General features: G+C 49.4%; 1 protein-coding gene across 2 annotated transcripts in view; it reads left to right on the top strand.

The window, feature by feature from the left end:
• The first annotated feature begins 7,806 nt into the window (after positions 1-7,806).
• LOC311442453 (uncharacterized protein) overlaps positions 7,807-18,051 on the top strand; it is a 26,821-nt gene continuing 16,576 nt past the window's right edge. The window contains exon 1 of one of the 2 annotated variants that reach the window (XM_084531687.1): positions 7,807-7,877. In XM_084531687.1, coding sequence (XP_084387813.1) covers positions 7,822-7,877 — 56 coding nt within the window. In that variant the 5' untranslated portion in view covers positions 7,807-7,821. The remainder of the gene's footprint in view (positions 7,878-18,051) is intronic. The other variant, XM_084531688.1, reaches the window with a different exon arrangement.

The raw sequence follows: 18,051 nt of genomic DNA, 5'->3' as shown, positions 1-18,051 counted from the left end.
TTTTTTGTGTGTGTGTGTGTAAAGCGAAGAAATGCGAAATTTAAATCCAAAAACAGGCAGCGACAGGGAAGGAGAGGGACTGTGTTATCCCCCGTATGTGATACGGGTATTGAGTGAGAAGCACCAGCGAAAGTGTAAATAACACAGTAGTTAATAGGGACCATAAAGGTATTCCTGGCCTGCGCATTTCCAAGTGCCAAGCTGTTTTAGAGAGGATCTTGAATCCCGCGGTAATAAAGGGGCAACGGAGACACACAGCGTCTCTTCTTGGAAAATAGAAACCAGATTTTGCTATTGAACATCTATTGTCATTAAGAGGAGAGGCTTGTGCTCGCGAAGTTATAAATCTTATCACCCTTTTGATAACACAGTTGTAATCAGTTAGCATCGCATTCAAACCCAATTGTAAAACTGCCTAATTTAATATGTCATACATGTCATTAAAACTTTATTTTTCCCCCTTCTCATTCGCTCTCCCATCCCCCCGACGTACAATGTCAGCAGCTCCGCCGGGGTAATGCTGGGGCGGCCGGGCGGGTCGGGGTGATGCCCGCGGTGGGATGCGCAGGGCTCGCCTCCTTCCCAGCTAGGTAATCGGAAGCGTTTATATCGTATTAGAAGGAGTAAAAAATATAGATGGGGGGGGGGTGGAGGTGAGGGGGAAGAGAGGCGAGGGAGAGGAAAATGAAATCCTTCTCTTTGCTTCACAATTGCAATCGCTCAATGAAGTTCTTTGAAAGAAACTTGTCTTATGATTAGCTAAGCAAACACATCTGCTTTCCTAGTTTGGGCTTAGCTAATTATCAAAACAAAGGGGCCGTTTCTTCTTCTACCTTGCTGGAAAGAAGATGTTATTTCAGGAGTCCCGTCCCTCCTCCCCCCCCCCCCCCCCCCCCCGCAGCCCCTATCCCAGCCCTGCCCAGCACAGCACCACGCTCGTTTTAGTGGGATCACCGATGGGGAAATGAGTTTGCGCACTCCTCTTCCTAATGTTAAGCTTTATCATTACCTTCCTTGGAACAATATTTTTCCACCAAATGTCCCTGCGGCAGGGCGGAGGGTGGAGGTGGGGTGGGAAGGGAAGGGAGGAGGGGGAAGGTGGTTTTGAATTGCGGACCAACTTCGCAGCTATTTGAATCAAGCCTGCACTCGGTTGATTTTAGTTGACAGAGCGTGTGTTGAAGCTGAACTCTATAATTTGCACTTCTGTTCTTTTATTAGAGTTGGACAACGAACTAATGAGCTTTCCCCCAGCACAGTGTCACTTGTATTTATTTTCTTTTGGAAACTTTTAGATAGAAGAAGTGTTCTTGAAAAAGGGCAGAGGCGGGGGGGGAAGGTTTCGCTTTTGTGGTTTGTTGGTTTTGTTGTTTGTTTGTTTGTTTTTTTTCTGGAGGTGCGGAGAATCTCCCGAGTGTGTGCGCCTCCCTGTCCCCCGCTAAAGGCGACCCAAGGGTCTTGAAAGGGGATGAGCTCCGAGCTGAACGCGAAATCCGGCTGCTGCTGTCCTTGGCATGACTCGGATGGTGGGAAGGCAAGGCAGACGCGATGTTCGCAAGACACCCGCAAAATATATATATATATAAAGTAAAAATAATAATAAAAAAAATCACTGCTCCCTAAACGGGGCGGCGCGGGGCGGGTGCGCTGCGGTGCGGGCTTGAGCCGCATTTGGTCCGAGCTCTGCCGGAGCGGGTTAAGTTTAGAAAAGCCAGAGGTGGCTTTAATCGTGTACCTGAGAGCCAGCGGAAGGGATTTTTAGAAAAATAGAAAGGTTAAAAAAAGGTAGTGGGGGGAAAAAAAAAAAAAAAAAAAAAAGCCCAAAGGAAGGATTTCCACACACACACAAAAAGCAGGGCGAAATGTTTGTCACTACGTGGCCACCAACGCGTGAGACTGAATGCATTGCTCTGAGCCTGCTCGATCCGTGCGAGTCGTGAGATATTTTGAATTTTGATTCCAGTGTGTTTGCTTTGAACCGGGCCTTTCGGTTTATTAAGGCAGGAAGAGGAACTCAGCAATCCTCTTTGAAACACGCTTGGTTTAACTATTTTACACAAGTTTGCCCAGGTCCCTGGAGATTCTCCAGTTGAAGAAGATTGAAATTAGAGTTAAAAGCTGGCGGGGGGAGCGGGGGGTGGAGGGCGAGTGTGAAAGAGGGTGATGAATCTATTGTAACTGCTCTCCTGTATTCTGATGTTGCCTTACGGAACAGAAATGCGCGTATAGCGCCGTTTGATCCATCCGCACGTCTCCTTCTGCATCCGTGTGCATGTCCTATACACGTATCTATATGGCTGCACGCACACGAGTCTATAGGCCACGATTAATATTCCGAGAAATGCAGGAGAAAAAGCCGGTGGTCGGCGTCCATGCCGAAAGGCGCACAATGACTGTCTCCCAGCAGCTTTGCTCCCAAACTTTGCCTTTTCTTTGTTTTCTTTTCTTTATTCTTTTCCTTCTTGTAAATTGCTGTTAACGTGTGTCTTTATGTTCTGTCTATAACTAGGATGTAATCAGGCGCCCCATGTCTCTCTCTAAAAGCATTTAATAAATGTCTATTAAAGCGCTACAAATGTAAGATAAATTTAGTGGCGCTGCTGTCTCCCTGTACCCAAACGGTAATGATGGATTTATCAACAGGGATTCGCCTTCAGCGCAGTGAGGGAGATTTACTCAACAAATAAGTCGGAAAAGCACCCACCCAAATACAATCATTTATACGGAACCTGATTTCTTTACAGCACCACAGATTCGAGGGAACGTACCGCTTATTGCCTTTTCTCTTTATTTTTTTTCCGCTTTTTTTTCCCCATTTTTTTTATATCTTCCGTCCTCCTTTTATTTCCCCCCCTTTTTAACATAATCAGAGGAGCTGGGAGCGTGTGTCTGTCTCTGTTTTGGGAGTGTTTGCCTGCCTATTGCTAGTGGAAGCCCACAGACTCGATCAAACCGGATCAATGCCTGATTTCTCTGCTCCACACCCCCTCACCCCCCCTTTGCTTCTTTCCTTCACCCCCTAAAATGTCGACGAGATGTGTATTTGGTACCAAAAGTCGTCGAGTTTCGGGCTTCAAGATGGATGGTGGCAGGGGGGCAATTGTCCCCGAATTGTCCGTGTGTCTCTCCCAGGCGCTGGGAGCCGCGGGTGGAGGCGCACCGCCGCGGGGAGATGCTGCCCACCTCTGCCGAAATTTCTCTCTCCTTTTTCTTAGCCCTTGCTTTGATCCCTACCCATTAGCGTGTATGCGAATAAAAGGAGTGAACTCAGAAGGAACCACCATTCATTGTTGGATTCAAGCACTGTAAAAAAATTACTGAAATGCGGCCACATAGCGACCTTCAGATTATTTCCCTTTCCTAGAAAGTATCTCCTAACCTCAAATTTCTCCCTCCTCCCCCGGTCTTATCCCCCCCTTGACCACATCTTTCTGCGATTCGCCTCGGAAAAAAAAAAATGCATGTGCTGATTTGATGGAGTCCTTTAAACAACGGGCGTGCGAGAGCTGTGTTCATTCTGAAACATTAACCCTATTTTCTGAGTTTTCTTCCTTTCAAATAGCTCCTCGTATTTTACTATCCTGGATCTCCGATTTAAACATCCACAGTTCTAGGAGCAATATTGTCTTGTTAGCTACGTATATATTTTAATTTAATTTAATTTCGGTATTGTACTTAAAATAACAATAAATAAACCCGAGAACTTGTATTTTCCTTTGCGGAGAGTTTTTTATTCTTCTCTAGAAATTTCATTGAGATGTCTCTGTACTTTGTTTGTCAGTTATCTTTGTTCCTCTTAAATAAAGGGCTTTTAAATGGACTTATTGCTCCCAGCGTGGGTTCTTCTCTCTAAATGTTAGAAAATTGTGCCATCTACCCGCTATTCTAAGTACTGTCACACTCAGAGACCTCCAAGGACCTTCCAGCCCCAACTTCAATACAACTGTGTCAAAGGGTGGCTAGTAGCGAGAGGAGAAAGGTTTGCGTGGATTTTACAGATTTCCAGCCTGAATCGCTCTCTGAAGCTCCAAAATGATCTGCAAAGATGCAGTTGGCTTCCTTTGATTGCTGTGTCTGCGGCCCAGGCTGAGACCCCAGCCTTTGCGGGAACTAACGAAGCCTCCCTGCCTTAGCTACATTTCACTTTCTCTCCAGTGCATAGTTTTCGTGCTAATTTTAGACACGAAAAGTGTGGGTGTGCGGGGAGAGGGGGGGGGAGGGAGACAGTGACTCTTCTGTCGTTTTTTTTTTTTTTTTTTTTTTTTTTTGAAAAAAAATATAGTCAGATATTTATAGCCATGGCCTCTAATGATGAAAATATATTGTTGTTAATTGGAAAAAAAAAAAAAAAAAGTTAGCTTTTTAAGGTTGGTTCTGGCTGATTAGCTACGGATGCTGCTGGCTGAGTTTCCAAGTGAGGGATGGGGAAAACAGAAATGTATATAAACTTTACAGGCCTTTTCATCTCCACCCAAATAGTTTGCACAGTAACCCAGTTCTACCCCGGAGCTGGACTACAACATTAGCGTTTGGGTTTGAAATTAGATTTCGAAATCTCGCTTGTTCGTGGATAAATAGAAAGAGCTGGGAAGGTGTACGTTTTTTTTTTTTTTTTTTTTCCCTAGAAAAATAAATTCAGAAGCGCCTTCTAAATGAGTTAAAACGGATTAACAGTGCCCAAGTTTATGATGTAGTTACACGTCTTCGAAATTATTTTTGCCCCCCTTAGGAGTATTAGGAGGGAATTGTGAGTGTCGGCTGAGTATTTATGGGTGGGGGAAAAAACTGCGATACGCTTTATGACTTTTATGACTTGTTTCACACTGTTCAAGAAATGGTGTTTTAAGCAACGTACAATTAAAAGTGTATTGCTCTTTGGATAAATTCCAAGAAACTCCAGCATCAATTAGTTTAGATGCATGGATACTTGTTGCTAAAAGGAAAAAAAAATCCACGTGTAATAACGGCCAGGCAAGGACAGCTCTGCTCCAGATGTAATTTTTTAAGTCCCTGCTATATAGACCAGACAGGCTACACAGAGTCGCTTCTCCGATTTCTCATTTTGCATTTATTCCTGTCGGAATATGCAGGCATCACAGAATCATTTTCTCCCCTCTTTGCCGCCGTCCCCCGTTTGTTCCCTTTCGGGCTATTCGGCCAGCCTCGCGGTTTGATGTTTTCTCTCTTTTTTTTTTTTTTTTTTTTTTTTTTTTTTTTTTTCCTGTTTGATTCTTCCCGGTGTCTTTTTAACTGTTACGGTGAATATTTCCATTTGGCAGACATCAGGCTTAAAACTTTATCCTTCGCTACCTACGCACTACCGCCCTGCCACATTCAGCCACCCTTAATTCCAAGGGTTCGGGATAATCCCAATTTTGAAAACGGCTTCACCAGCCGCCCCCTTCCCTTGATCACGGACAGTTCCGTCACGTTAAGTGCCATCTCCCCCCACCCTTGTATTCTTCCCCCCTTGCCCCAGAGCCCTCCCCAGCACGCTGGCCCCTACGGAGCCGCATTTCGGTGCCCACGCTGCGGCCGCTGGGTTCGGCTCAGCCCCGGCTCCCGGAGCCCCCCCAGCGGTCCCCGGCCGGTGGCTGGAGCCCACGGGCCGGCCTGAAAAAGCATTTTTTTTTTTTTTTTTTTCCGGAGAAAGTAGTCCCCGGTTGTGGATGTAATGGAGTCCACTGGCAGGTTTTTCCTTCCTCCAGAATCTAATCTCAGCCAACAAGTTTCTGCCTTAACTCCTGCAACATTACTAATTAACGACCCCTGGAAATTAACTGTACGCTGACCTAAAATTTCCTCCTTTCGGCTGGCGGTTACACTGAGCCTTAAAAAGAAACTTTAAAAAAAATAAATAAAGCACGAAATAAAAATAATGGCAAAACCTCTGGGAGAAGCATATGCAAACTGGCTTGCGGGAGCAGCCTTAAGAGAGACATTTGACATCCAGGCTGCTTTTACACCGGCTCCGGCTGAAGCTCAGAGAAAGAGGCAGAGGAAGGGCTGCCATCCAGCAAACTTTGCTGGACTTTGTTCAGCTACAACCCGATCTTTGCCTCCCTGAAGCCAACGGCGAGCTTGTACAATAGGAGGCAGGTCAGAGCACATCCCGCTGCCCATGTTGTCTGCTGAAGCCCGGGCAGAACCGCTACCTTCCTGTGCTGCCTTCTAAAATAATTATTTTTATTATGATCCCCGCCTGATAGACACCCTCTCCCCGCTCGTATTTTGCGCTTCCTATTCCCTTTATAGGAGGATGATTCATTTTGCACTGTCACTGTTTCCAGTTTTGTGGGTTTAGTGATGTCTTAGTTAAAAAAAAAAAAAAAAAAAAGTACACTATTCCTACCCCAAAGGTCTCATTAGCCTCCGCTGTCTGCTTTTAAGCCAGCAGCTCACCCTGTCTCTCCTCCAGCTGAATTTGGCCAACCCCTTCATTTTCTCAGCTTTTATTTCGACGTTTCCCCCCGTACGGTCCGGCCGGGGGAGCCCAGCCGCCCCCAGCCCCAGCAGCCCGGCCGTGCCGTGCCGTACCCCCTGCCGGCATCCCCCCTGCAGAACGGGGCTCCCGGCCTCTCGCAGCCCCCGGGAAAAGCCGGGGCTCCCCTTGACCCGCCGGGGTCCCCCCCAGGCCTCCCCGGAGCCCCTGCAGCCTCGGAGCCCGAAAGCAGCGGCCGCTCCGTGCAGCTGCCGCCCGGCTCTTGCGGGGCTTTCTTTGCTCTTATTCTCGTGCTTGGTGTTATTATTATTATGAAACGCGATATTCAGCTCGGTCCCTGTTTGTCCTCGCCACCAGCGTGTTTCAGAGCGATTATCTCATATCTTTCCTCCCGAAGTAAGCTATCCCTCAGCCCTGGGTCAGGCATTGATCTCCCTGCAATGTAACAAACGGCCGGGTTAATTTTCCCTCATTACCATTTCCATAGCTCAGGCTCCACACACAGGACGGAGCCCTGAGCCCGAGCCCCGGCTGCCTCCGTGTGCGGCTCCCAGGCGGGCAACCCCCGCACAGACAGACGGACAGACCCCCAGACAGACGGACAGACAGACAGACAGACAGACCCCCGTGTGCCATGCCCGCTCCCCAGCCCCTGGCAGTCCCTCTCCGGGCACCGCCACCTCCTCTGCTCCCTTTCTCTCCTGCGTGTCACCTTGCCTGACCCCCCACCCCCTTTGTACGGATTTGGTTTTTTTGGGGGGTTAGTATTATTTTTTAAACGTTGTTTTGCTCGCTATAAATTAGAAGGATTTTTTTTTTTTGCTCACCCCGTTTACTTCTTAATCTTTTTTTTTTTTTTTTTTTTTTTTCCTTGAGTCTTTTCATTCACTGGTTGCAAAAGAAAAGGGGGTTGGTCAACACCAAAATGGCAAAGTTCAGCTTGGAAAAAAAAAAAAAAAAAAAAAAACCTCCAGCTACCTACAAAGGGGCTCAGGGCTTTGTAATGGCAGAAAGAAACAAAAATGAAAAGAAAATTGCAGTTGAGGCTAAAGTGTGAGAGTGTGTTTGTGTGTATGTATATCTGTGTGTATTTTTAAAGGTTTCTTTGAACTGCCTTTGTGCTGACTAGGCAAAGCTCCTTGCCAATGCTAGTCACGGTTTAAGGAACTTTGAGTTAACCTCTTATATCGAATGAATCTTTTCATTTGGAAACCAATAAATCTCAATCTCTAGCCACCTTTTGTAGAACAGACTGGGGCTTACCAAGGCAAGGCTGAAGCTTATAATAAAGAAGAGATAAAGTTTGCCAAAGTTTTTTTTTTTTTTTTTTTCCTCCCCTTCTTCTTCCTCTTCTTCTCTTGTAAATAAAAGTTTTGGAGATGGCAGCATTTGGAAGCAATCCGGAGAAGGACTTGGATCTATGCATTGTTTCACAGTAAGCCTATTTACTTAAATAGAGTCTTCAGGGATTCAAACACGAAAATGATTTATAGTTTTCCAACAAGTCATTATTTTGGTCAGTTGTTGAGGGTGGGGTTGTGGAAAAGGAGGGGGGTCCATACAGTCTAATAATCAATGTGTGTCTATGGAAAGTGAAAAGGGAGGGGTGGGGAGGGGAGTGTTCCGCAGATAAGTAGGGTTAACACTATAAACATTACAGACAATTGAGTTTTCCCATCTGAGCGGGAGTTTGGGAGAAAAGGGGTCTTCACATTTATCAGGCATTGAAGAGAGTGTGCGGGGGTGAACGAGAGAGAGGGGAAAACATTTCTCAAATCAGCTTCGAGTCACTCCTTTGGTTTCTAACTTGCACTTTTGCATATTGGGTATAATTTCTTTGAAGTACTTTGAAATCCAGCATCGCGTCTAATCTCTGGATGGGAGATGTGACCACAAGAATCAATGTTTTGATTTATTTTTCAGTACTTATTTCCTGTCTAGTCTCCCTCGCTCGCTCGCCCTCTCTCTGATTATGCCATATTTATACGTGTGTATACATTATATACATATTATACGTATAATGCCCCTGTAGACATCTTTTAAAAAATCATTTGCAATTTTTCTTTCACAGAGGCGCAGTTCACTTTTCAACCCCTCTCTTTATCCTGTTTTATTTCAAGACGCTGTCTTCTTTCCTTCTCCAAATTGTTCCCATCCAGGAGTTATTAATTACTCTTACAAGGCGGGAGATTCTTAACTAATAACAAAGTTGTAAATTACCACCTTCCTTCAAATATTTCTCATTTGTCAACCCTGATTGATTTGATTAATATTCCACCGGCTGAGATCATTTCAAGTTGCACTATATAATCAGCAGCACCAGGCTGCTCAGCAGAGCTTCTGCTTTCGGAGAAGATTTCTCTGCAGCCTTTAAGCCGAGGTGAATTGTCCATTTGCTCCAGGGGAGGTAAAAACGGACCTATCGCTAGAATGACTTTAAGGCACAGAGTCCGAAAATGGTGTCGGGGAATGAAACGAGCCAAGCGTGTCCGTTTGTTAAAAAATAATAATGATAACAAAAAAGAGAGACAAATCCGAAAAAGGGAGGAAAAGGGGAAAGAAACGAATGGTACCCCCCCATGTAAGCCTGGAAGAAAAGCCGGTTGACAGCCCTGCTTGTGGGGCTGCTTTCAGCGCTCGCTGAACTCTCCCACAGTGCCTCCTCGCCTTGCGCCCGCACTGTCACGTTGCCTGGAATAAAACCCCAGCACCTCGATTTCTGTTTTGCTCGTGGCCTCAGACGCACAGAAATGATAACAGCGCGTAAATTAACCCCTTGAAATGCTAGACAATAAACTTGGCTCCAGCCCCCCCCCCTCCCTCCGCGAGTGGGGCCGCGGTTGTGGTTCCAAACCATCATCTTGCCTTCATTCGGAGCTGTAAATAACGGCGAGCATCTTTTTTTTTTTTTTTTTTTTTTTTTTTTTTCCTCCTCTTAAGGGAAAAAAAAAAAAAAAAAGAAAAAGTCAGCTTTCTGCCCAGGGCCAGAGCCGCACCTACTCCCACGCTATGCATATGCGCAGCCCGCACCTCGGGGCGTATAGGCACCTATGTGCTATAGACACCTATATGTATGTGCTATAGGCGCCTATATATGTGTGCTACAGGGGGAAGAGGCTGGATTAAAAGGTGACCCCTGCCCGCCCGAGCTGGGGCGTTGGATGGCGGCTGCTGTCCTTGCGAGCCATCGATAGACGGGCCCTCCGCCACCACTTGAGTTTTAATCTTAATTATATTAAGTGAAGTACCGGGCTGCCGTGGAATTGAACATGATGCATGACGGCTGCCTGGTAAGCGATCGATTGTGACTATCGCCTTTCTCCCCTCTATCGATATTCACAATCCGCCTTATCTGCGGCCGGGGAAGGCAGCGCCGGTTTGGGTGGAAATGTAAAAATGAGAGACTCGAGTGAAATAACATTCCGCCCAGTCACCTGCAATTCAATATGCACACAAGAGACGCCGATGTATATGAGACGATTTTAATTATGATTAGAAGACGCACTCGGAGCGAGAGAATGGATTTGGAGGGAGGGGGCCGGAGGAGCATTAATGAAATCTTTCCCCGCGCTGCTAAAAGAAACAAGTGGTTGGTGCCGCCGAGGTGATTTGTCACCCAGCTCCGAAGGGGGGGGCGAGCCGAGCCGAGCATCGGGACTTTCCAGCCCCCCCGCTAAGCGCCTGCCGCGCCGTGCCGTGCCGTGCCGCGCCGTGCGCGCCCCGCCGCGCCGTGCCACGCCGTGCGCTCCGTGCCGTGCGCTCCGTGCCGTGCCGTGCCGTGCCGTGCCGTGCCGTGCCGAGCCGTGCCGAGCCGTGCCGCCTGCCTAACAGGCGGCTCCCAGACCACGCCTTTGCCGGGCGCTCCCGCCGGTGCGCCCCCCCTCTCCCCATCCCTCCCCGTTTCTCCCCGGAGCAGCGGCGCGGCCGAGAGCCGGGACGTGAGGCATCAGAGCCGAGCAGCGCCGTGCTTAGGCCCTAAGTAGATTGTATTTGTGCACATGAAACCTTTTGTCTCGGCCTGCGGATCGCCTGCCTTTTCAAACACAGCCGAGAAACAGTTCAGGGTCACTGACAATTTCCAGCCCCGGTGGCAAGGAGGGGGTGGGGGGGGGACGACAGGAGGAGGTGACCCCCGGCCAGCCGCCTCCCGGCCGGTTGTCGCCTCGCCTCTGGGTCGCATTTGGAGCTGGAGAGGAGGCGGGGGGCAAGGAGGGAGCTCGGCCCGGGGTGGGGGGAGCAGCGGGGTGGGACGGGGCGGGATGCGCTGGGATCCCCCCTTGCAGGGCCGGGCTGCGGGCAGTGCTGGCAGCAGGACCCTCCCCGCGGCCCCCTCCCCACAGTCCCGCTCTGGGCAGACCCCCCCTCGGGCGGCCCCGGCCCCGCTGCCCCGGCCGGAGCCCGCCCGTAGCCCCCCCGCCTCCGCGGCGCGGCTCTGTAGGAGCCGGCTATTTTTCTCAGGATGTGACTTCCAAGTGGCATAATCTGTAGGAGTGTGAATCTGTTCGCGTTATGTTTGTCCCTTTCGGTATTTCTACAGGCTCATTTTTTTTTTCCCTTTTTTTCTTTTCTTTTCTTTTTTTTTTCCCTCTCTCTTTTTTTTTTCGGTATAAATTAACTCCGACTGAAACCACCAGATTGTTCCGAGGAGACTACCTCCCTAATGACTTCATCTCCAAAAGTTGACTGACACTCTAGCGAACTGCCAACACCTGTTTCCCAGCACCCAGACTCCAGAACCCACCAGACCTCGTAAATTTAGCTTCTCTCTTCTCTCTCTCCCCCCTCCCCCCCCAACTTAATAGATGACGTGAATATCTAAAGGGAAGGGGGAAGGGAGGGGGAGATGGAACTAGGTCACATTTTAAACTTTTTATTTTTCGTCTCCTCCGAGCGAGATCTGGAGATAAAAGGGCCGGGCCCCAGGGGGCAGCGGGGCCGGGGGCTGCCCGCGGGTTCTGCGGTCTCTGGGCGGATTTTGGGGGCAGAGCTCAGCCCCGGCACCAGCCCTTTGCTCCCTGGAGGATGCTCCGGGGCTCGGGCCCTTTGATCCCACCTGGGCGGCCGCGATGCTACGCATCACCTCGACCCGCACACCCCCTCCTCTGCCCGCTCCGGACCTGATTCTGCCTCTCTTCGGGGGTCATGCCAGGCCGTGCTGAGGAGATAGGGACGGGAAGAGGGAAATGCCAGGAGGGATGCGAAGCCCTGGGACGGATGGGGCTTCGCAGCCGAGGCCTGCAGAACTGCAGCCCGTGGGTGCCGAGACCAGGGGGTGGCGATGCCCCGGGCTCTCCGCCCAGCCTGGGGTCGGGGACAGGACGGTCCCCCGGGCTTCAAGGGCACTTCCCGGCCACATCCCCGCCCACATTTCCGAGATTTCAGAAGAAATAAATAATTAACCGAACAAAATCATAACAAAAAATGTTTTATCAAAGGGTGCGGGGGAATCTTTCCCAGCCGCAGCTTTGCCCGGGGAGGCCGCAGAGTGAAGGGGCTGAGCGGCTGCCCGGTGCCAAACCTCTCCATCCCTCCCCTCTCCGGGCAGGTGGCCTCGGGGGTACACCCCCTTACACCCCCCCATCTCCCAAACCACCCATCCTGCCACCGGGCCCAGCGCTGGAGGAGGGCGAGGAAAACCCCGCGGCGTCCTGGAGCATCTCTGCGGGATGCTCCTTAATCTCAGGAAAATCCCCAGCTCCCTCTTCATCCCCACTCACAGCCCGGGAGGAGCAGGCTCTCTGCCCCCCGCACCCCGGGCACCCTCTTTGCGTGTCTGGGGAGTCGGGACCCCTCTGGGTTTGGCTCCAGACCAGCACCCTCGCAGCCGTCTCCATCCCGAGTGGAAAGCCCCGGGAGATTCCCCCCCATATGCACACACACACACACAAAGTTTGAAGTTTTCTTCTCTAGGAAAGAGCCTCCTGAAATGAATAGGCTGTAAACATAATTAATAGGTGGAATATGCAAAACGTTTGCGGTGTTTAAATGGCTCATGGCAGATCCGCGTGTCTGAGCGAGATACTGAGATGTTGCAAGAGCTGGATATTAATGGGTAGGGTTTACGTAGCTTTAAAAAAAATGAAACCAGGTTTTCTTTTTCTCACTTCTCGCTCTCCCTCTCTCTAATCCAGGAATCATTAGCAACCCCCTCTGGCTACATGTTTTGCATCAGTGAAACATTATGACATAGTTGTAATACAAACTCCGCTGACTTGCTCTGCATCTTGTGGTAGGAAGTGCAATAGCAATAAAAGCATTTTAAAAAAGACTCCGGGCATTAAGTTGTCTACCAGAAACACTCCTTTCTGAACCAAAAAGCAAAAGGGCAGGACGGGCAGGGGGAATGAGGCAACTTCTCAGCCCGTGGGAACTTCCGCCCGCACGGGGCAGTGGGAATTTCTTCCCGATCTTTTTCTCCCTCCTGTTTTTTCCATAATTCTGGCTCAGGGTTCTGCTTCTTCCTCCCTTTGCCCCCACACTGCCCCTTCGCACCCCCGTCTCTCAACAAAACGGGAGCGGGGACGTTATCTCCCTGTAATATTAATTGTCAAAAGCAGCCTTTGCTCAATTATCTCTCTTCCACCTGTCGCAGCTGTTGGGTTATATTGTTCCCGGTATAAATTCTCGCTGGAATTAAAAAATAGAGCGATTTTTTCTCTTCTCTTCTGCCTTCTTTGAAAGAGTCCAATTGTGCTAACTCCGGGCGGGGGCCCGGCCGCTGTGCGTTTGTACTTTCCCCATTACTCATTAACTAATATTCGCTACTTTCTGGTAAAGTCAAATGGCTCTTAATAGCCCTTTATATTCTCGGAATAACATGTGGATGCTCTTAATCAATACTTAATAGCACGTTTCATGCTAAACACCCGCCATGTGTGACGGTGGGCAGGCATCCCCTGCAAACAGGAGGGCGAAGCAGACCCAGGAGAAATTCGCCCTCTGTTGTCACCCGCACCCAGCGCTGGGCTCTGGCTGCTCCTTCACCACTTTCCTTCCAGCCGGTGCCGCTGCCCGTGTCCCAGGGGAGGTCCCCGACCCCCGACCCCCGGCTCCCGCTCCCCGCCTGCCTGCGAGCGGCCGTGCACGGACCCGCAGGGCGCCGGGCAGCTCCTGGCCCTGCTCCGAGCCTGGAGGGTCTCTTTCTTTCCCTTTCCCCTTCTTTTATTTCTTTTTTTTTTTTTTTTTTTTCTTTTTCATTTTTTAATAATTTTCAGTTGAGTCCTCGCAGGGCTCAAACTGTTTTCGAGACTTCATGCTTTCATCTTATTTCTTACCTTTGTTTATTCGCTGCTTTTTATTCCCCTTATCGATACTAGCATTTCGAAGTGTATCAGCTAAGGCTCGTGTATTTTCCCAGCTTTTACTCCCCCCTTGCTCAAAATAAAGGGATTAAAAATATAAAAATATAAAAGGATTCAGGGAAATTTCACAGTTCTACGTTTTCCTTGTAGCTAAACAAATGACTTTGCCTGCTAAGGGCCATTTTGATCAAAAGAAGCAAAGTAGTTAAATGCTATATATATTTTGTTCGTGCAGAAATTACGGCAGTGCGACTGTGTCATAACCGTGGAAAGCGATCCTTCGATTTTTCTCATTTGAACCGAACCTAGAAGCCTGTTGTAGCTGTTTGTGTTACAGGACACTTTTGAGGTCAACCCCCCTTAAAGTTTAGGCACCAGAACAAAATAAAATAAGAGAAAGAAAGAAAGAAAAGAATGAAAAAAAATAAATGGTGTTGCAGGGCAGGCGAGAATAGCCATGTGTCCTTTTTTACAGCTCCCGCGGAAGGCCGCAGCATGGGTCACCCCGGGGCCCGGTGCAAGCCGAGCCGCCGGTTTTGCCCTTCCCGCGGGCTGCTCCGCAGGTGCGGCGGGGGGCGCGGAGCTCTCCGCGGCTGCAGTGCCCCCGTGCGCAGCGAGGTGGCGCTCGGCGGCGTGCGCGGCGCCGCAGCCCTGGGGCGGCGGAGGCGCGGAGCGGCAGCGCAGAGCTGCGCGGCCGCGGAGCCGCCTCCTCCGAGCATGGCTCCGAGGACCAAAATTGACCTCTTTGTATTTATTTATTTTTATTTTTTTTTAATCGTTAAGAATCCCGGCTGGAGGCGGCGAGGAATGTGCCTCGCGAAAGGCATCTGGATGCTCACCATCTTTCCGCAGCCGCGGGTTTTACGAGCAGCCCGCACCCGCAGCTTTGGCTCCGCACCCCTTTTTTTAGCTGCGGAGCGCAGCCGGGCCCGGGCAGCTCCCTCCCGGGGCAAAGCCGGGCACCTCTGAGCCTTTTTTGAATTATTTTAGAAGGCGAGCCATCACGCCCACGGCATTAAGTGAAACCAAATGCACGGGAGCAACCTGTGTAGTTTGTTTAAAATAATTCCTCCTCTCCCACTGCTTTGCCCCCTGAAAGCGCACTGCTTCGGCTGCGGATTTATTAATAACCGCGTGTTGTTGGCAGTAGTTTGGGATCAAAATACACTACGAAAACCTGAACACGCAGGCAGAAAAACTCCTACAAAGGTGAATTCCCAGCATCGCAAGCAAATCCAAACTAGCCAGTTTTCATGTGGTTGAAGTTCCTGAACGCTTTGACGAATGCTCTCCTTTCGGGTTGAATTTCTGTGATTTGGGATTTTATTTACTGTTTCAGCGTCACTAAGGCAGGAAAAAAAATAATAAAAAGGATCTCTTATGGGTCTGTTCTTTCCCTGAAATACCTGCGTGATCTTGTAACCTTCTCCAAAATGGAAAAAAAAAAAAAAAAAAAAAAAAGCTTTTCACGGGATATGAAAAAACAGTCAGTGAGCTAAGGGGGAGAGATCTTTTCCTGTTTTGCTTTGCTCTGTTTTGTTTTGTTTTCCACATTTTAAACAGCCGCGATAGGGGTGCGGGGAGGAAACGAAGAGTTATTTACTGCTCAGTGCTAACTTCCACCTCTGGTGTGGGCAGCGCCTGTAGGATGCCTCCTGAATGCGTGCGTTTCATCTCTGTCCTCCTCTTCCTCTGTCCCCTGACACTTTGTCACCTTCTCTGTAACTTTTGGAGCCTCGTGTGTTGATTTTCTTTTTCTTACTGTTTTTAATCTCCGCGTTAGGCACACAGGTTCCCAACGCAGGTCAGGTCATTAGGAATGTTAACGTCGAGACAAAGAATTATAAACACGATCTCCAAGTCTTTCTCAATTCATTTCTTCAACCGTTTTATTCGGTTTAAGTGATGAAAAGTGACAGTTCTGAAATAGACAGCTTTTAAAAGTAATGAAGTCAGATGACGCTTTAACCTGTCGATTGCTATAAATCAACTTTGAAAAAGATGAATGAACAATATTATTTGCTGGCTTAACTAGGAGTTAATACAGTGTCGCATTAGGAGCTGCAGGAGTCGAGCCGGTGTTGGGTGCTGCAGCCCTGTCCCCAAGCCTTGTCCCCAAGCCTGTCCCCGATGTGCCCCCTCAAAAACAAAAACAAAATCCACATACCAACAAAAACTAACGTTAAAGCAGCAAATATTCCACGCTGCACGGGAACCAGTGTCATTTTCACCGCTTTTATTACGGACCCTTTAAGGGAAAAAGAGGTATTTAAACGATCCCCAACATCCAGCTGGGAAAAGGAGGCATCTGCTATTTTCCTTCTTCATTTCTAGAGGCCTTCGGAGCGCAAGTCTCGCCGCGTTACGTTTTTAAGGCCACACTGATCCCACCACTGACGCCACGTCCGCCAGGCAATGCACGCAGGAACAGTTTCAAAATAAATATGGGCCATTTCCTCTTTTACCTGATTAATTTATTACCTGCGTGCAAATAGGCACGGCGTGGGGGAAAAAAATAGGATGAAAAACAGAGGAGGAAAAACAGAGAAGGAAAAGGTCGATCCCTTTCGGAAAAAAAAAAAAAAAAAAAAAAAAAAAAAAAAAGCCAATCTGTGCTGGCAGAGGCTGTCTCGGAGCGGGCTGGACATCGCTGCTCCCTTCCCTGCGCCTGCAACCCGAAAATATACCAAAGGAAGTAATTAATGCTCCTTTCTAATGAATTATTAGGAATGAATTAACGACGGTGATTACACGTGAGGGGGGTTCGCTCCCGCAGGCTCGCCCTGTGCCCTCCTCGAATCCCGCTCCGGGCTGCGGGGAGCGCGGGGGCCCCGTCCCGCTGCGGCCGGGGACGGGACGGGGCCGCCCCGCGGAGGTTCCGTGGCTTCTGGGAAGTGGGGACACTGCCTGGCTATTCAAAACAGTGGTGCTTTTTGTTTGTTTGTTTGTTTGTTTTTTGAGGTTGGAAAATAGGTTTAAAAGAGATGTGATAAAGAAAAGAAATGACGGGAATTTCGTCTGTATCATAGGGCCGGGATAGATTTTACTTTCTCCTTATATTATTTATTTTATTTTAATATATTTTTTCCCCCGAAGACAGGAAATCAAAGCGCTTGTCTTCGGTCGTTCCCCATCCCTGTTAACTTCTCCTGGTGTTGCCAGTGCCTGTTTTCTTCCGGGATAGTCGGGGGCAAGGAGCAGCCGGGCGGTGGCAGCGGGTGCGCGGGGCATGGCCTCGCCCCCCGGCCAGGGGCACCTTGTGCCCGGGCTCCTTCTCTAATTTGCTATCGATTTTAGGATCTTCGGAGCCCTCATCCCCAGAAAAGTCGAGAGAGAAGTTTGTCTGCTGCTTGAAAGGTGACCTTTGGGGAAGTTTCCGCACTTTCTCTTTTTAGCGCTCAAGGACTCCATGTGAAGTTCTTTGGCTGACTACTCTCTCTTCAAAGCTGAACCTGTCTCTTCCACTGCTCTTCTCAAGTCCCCTTATCCTTGAAAAGATTGAGAAGCAAATAAATTTTCTCCCTTTTTTAAAAAACAATTGATCCCTCTGCACGACGCTCTTCGTCTCTCGAAAAATAATCACCTCTCTTTAGAGAGGAGCTTGGGAGAAAGGCAAAACACTTCTATACCTGTTGCAACCCCCAAAGTGCAGTTTTCCTACTCATTTTCTGTGTCGACCCTCCCCTCGCTCCCCACCCTCCCGCAGCGTAAAACCCCAGCCGGTGGCTGGAGGCTGCCGCTGCCTCCCAGGCTCTGCCCGACGAGTCCCAGCCTGGGGAGGGGGGGGGGTCCCGGGTCGTGCTCAGTCCCCCCTCCCGCCCTGCGTTTTTCCAGGCTCTGCGGGGAGATTTCCCCCTTTTATATTTTTTCTTTTCTTTTCTTTTCTTTTTTTTTTTTTTCCACGGAAGATGCAGAGGCAGCGGCGGGCAAAGATTTATTTCTACGGTAGGAGTGTGCGGGGGCGACCTCGGCCCAGTTTCTCTTGTCCGCCCCCCCCCCTCTCAGCAACCCCTATAGGTGCCCCCCTCCTGCGCCAGGTCCCCTGCCCCTGCCCTCTCCAAGGTGCCCGGCCCCGGGGGAAAGGCCACAGGAGGAAACTTTCCCCTCTATGATTGTGTTACCTTTGGCTGAACGTGTAATGAAAATACTCGGAAAATGTTACACAACACGAGGACAGCCTTTTGGAGCAAAGTTTCCAGAAAAGCCTGCCCGCTTCCCTGGGGGTGATGCTGGGGGCGCATCCTCCGCGGTTCCCCCGTTCCCCACCCGGGGCGCATCCGAAACGTGAGCCCCAAAATACCACCACCC

Source organism: Aythya ferina (genome assembly GCF_964211825.1).
Source record: "Aythya ferina genome assembly, chromosome: 11".
In the NCBI taxonomy this organism is placed as follows: domain Eukaryota; kingdom Metazoa; phylum Chordata; class Aves; order Anseriformes; family Anatidae; genus Aythya; species Aythya ferina.
Note: the sequence above shows the minus strand (reverse complement) of the source record. Positions and strands in the feature narration are given on the sequence as shown.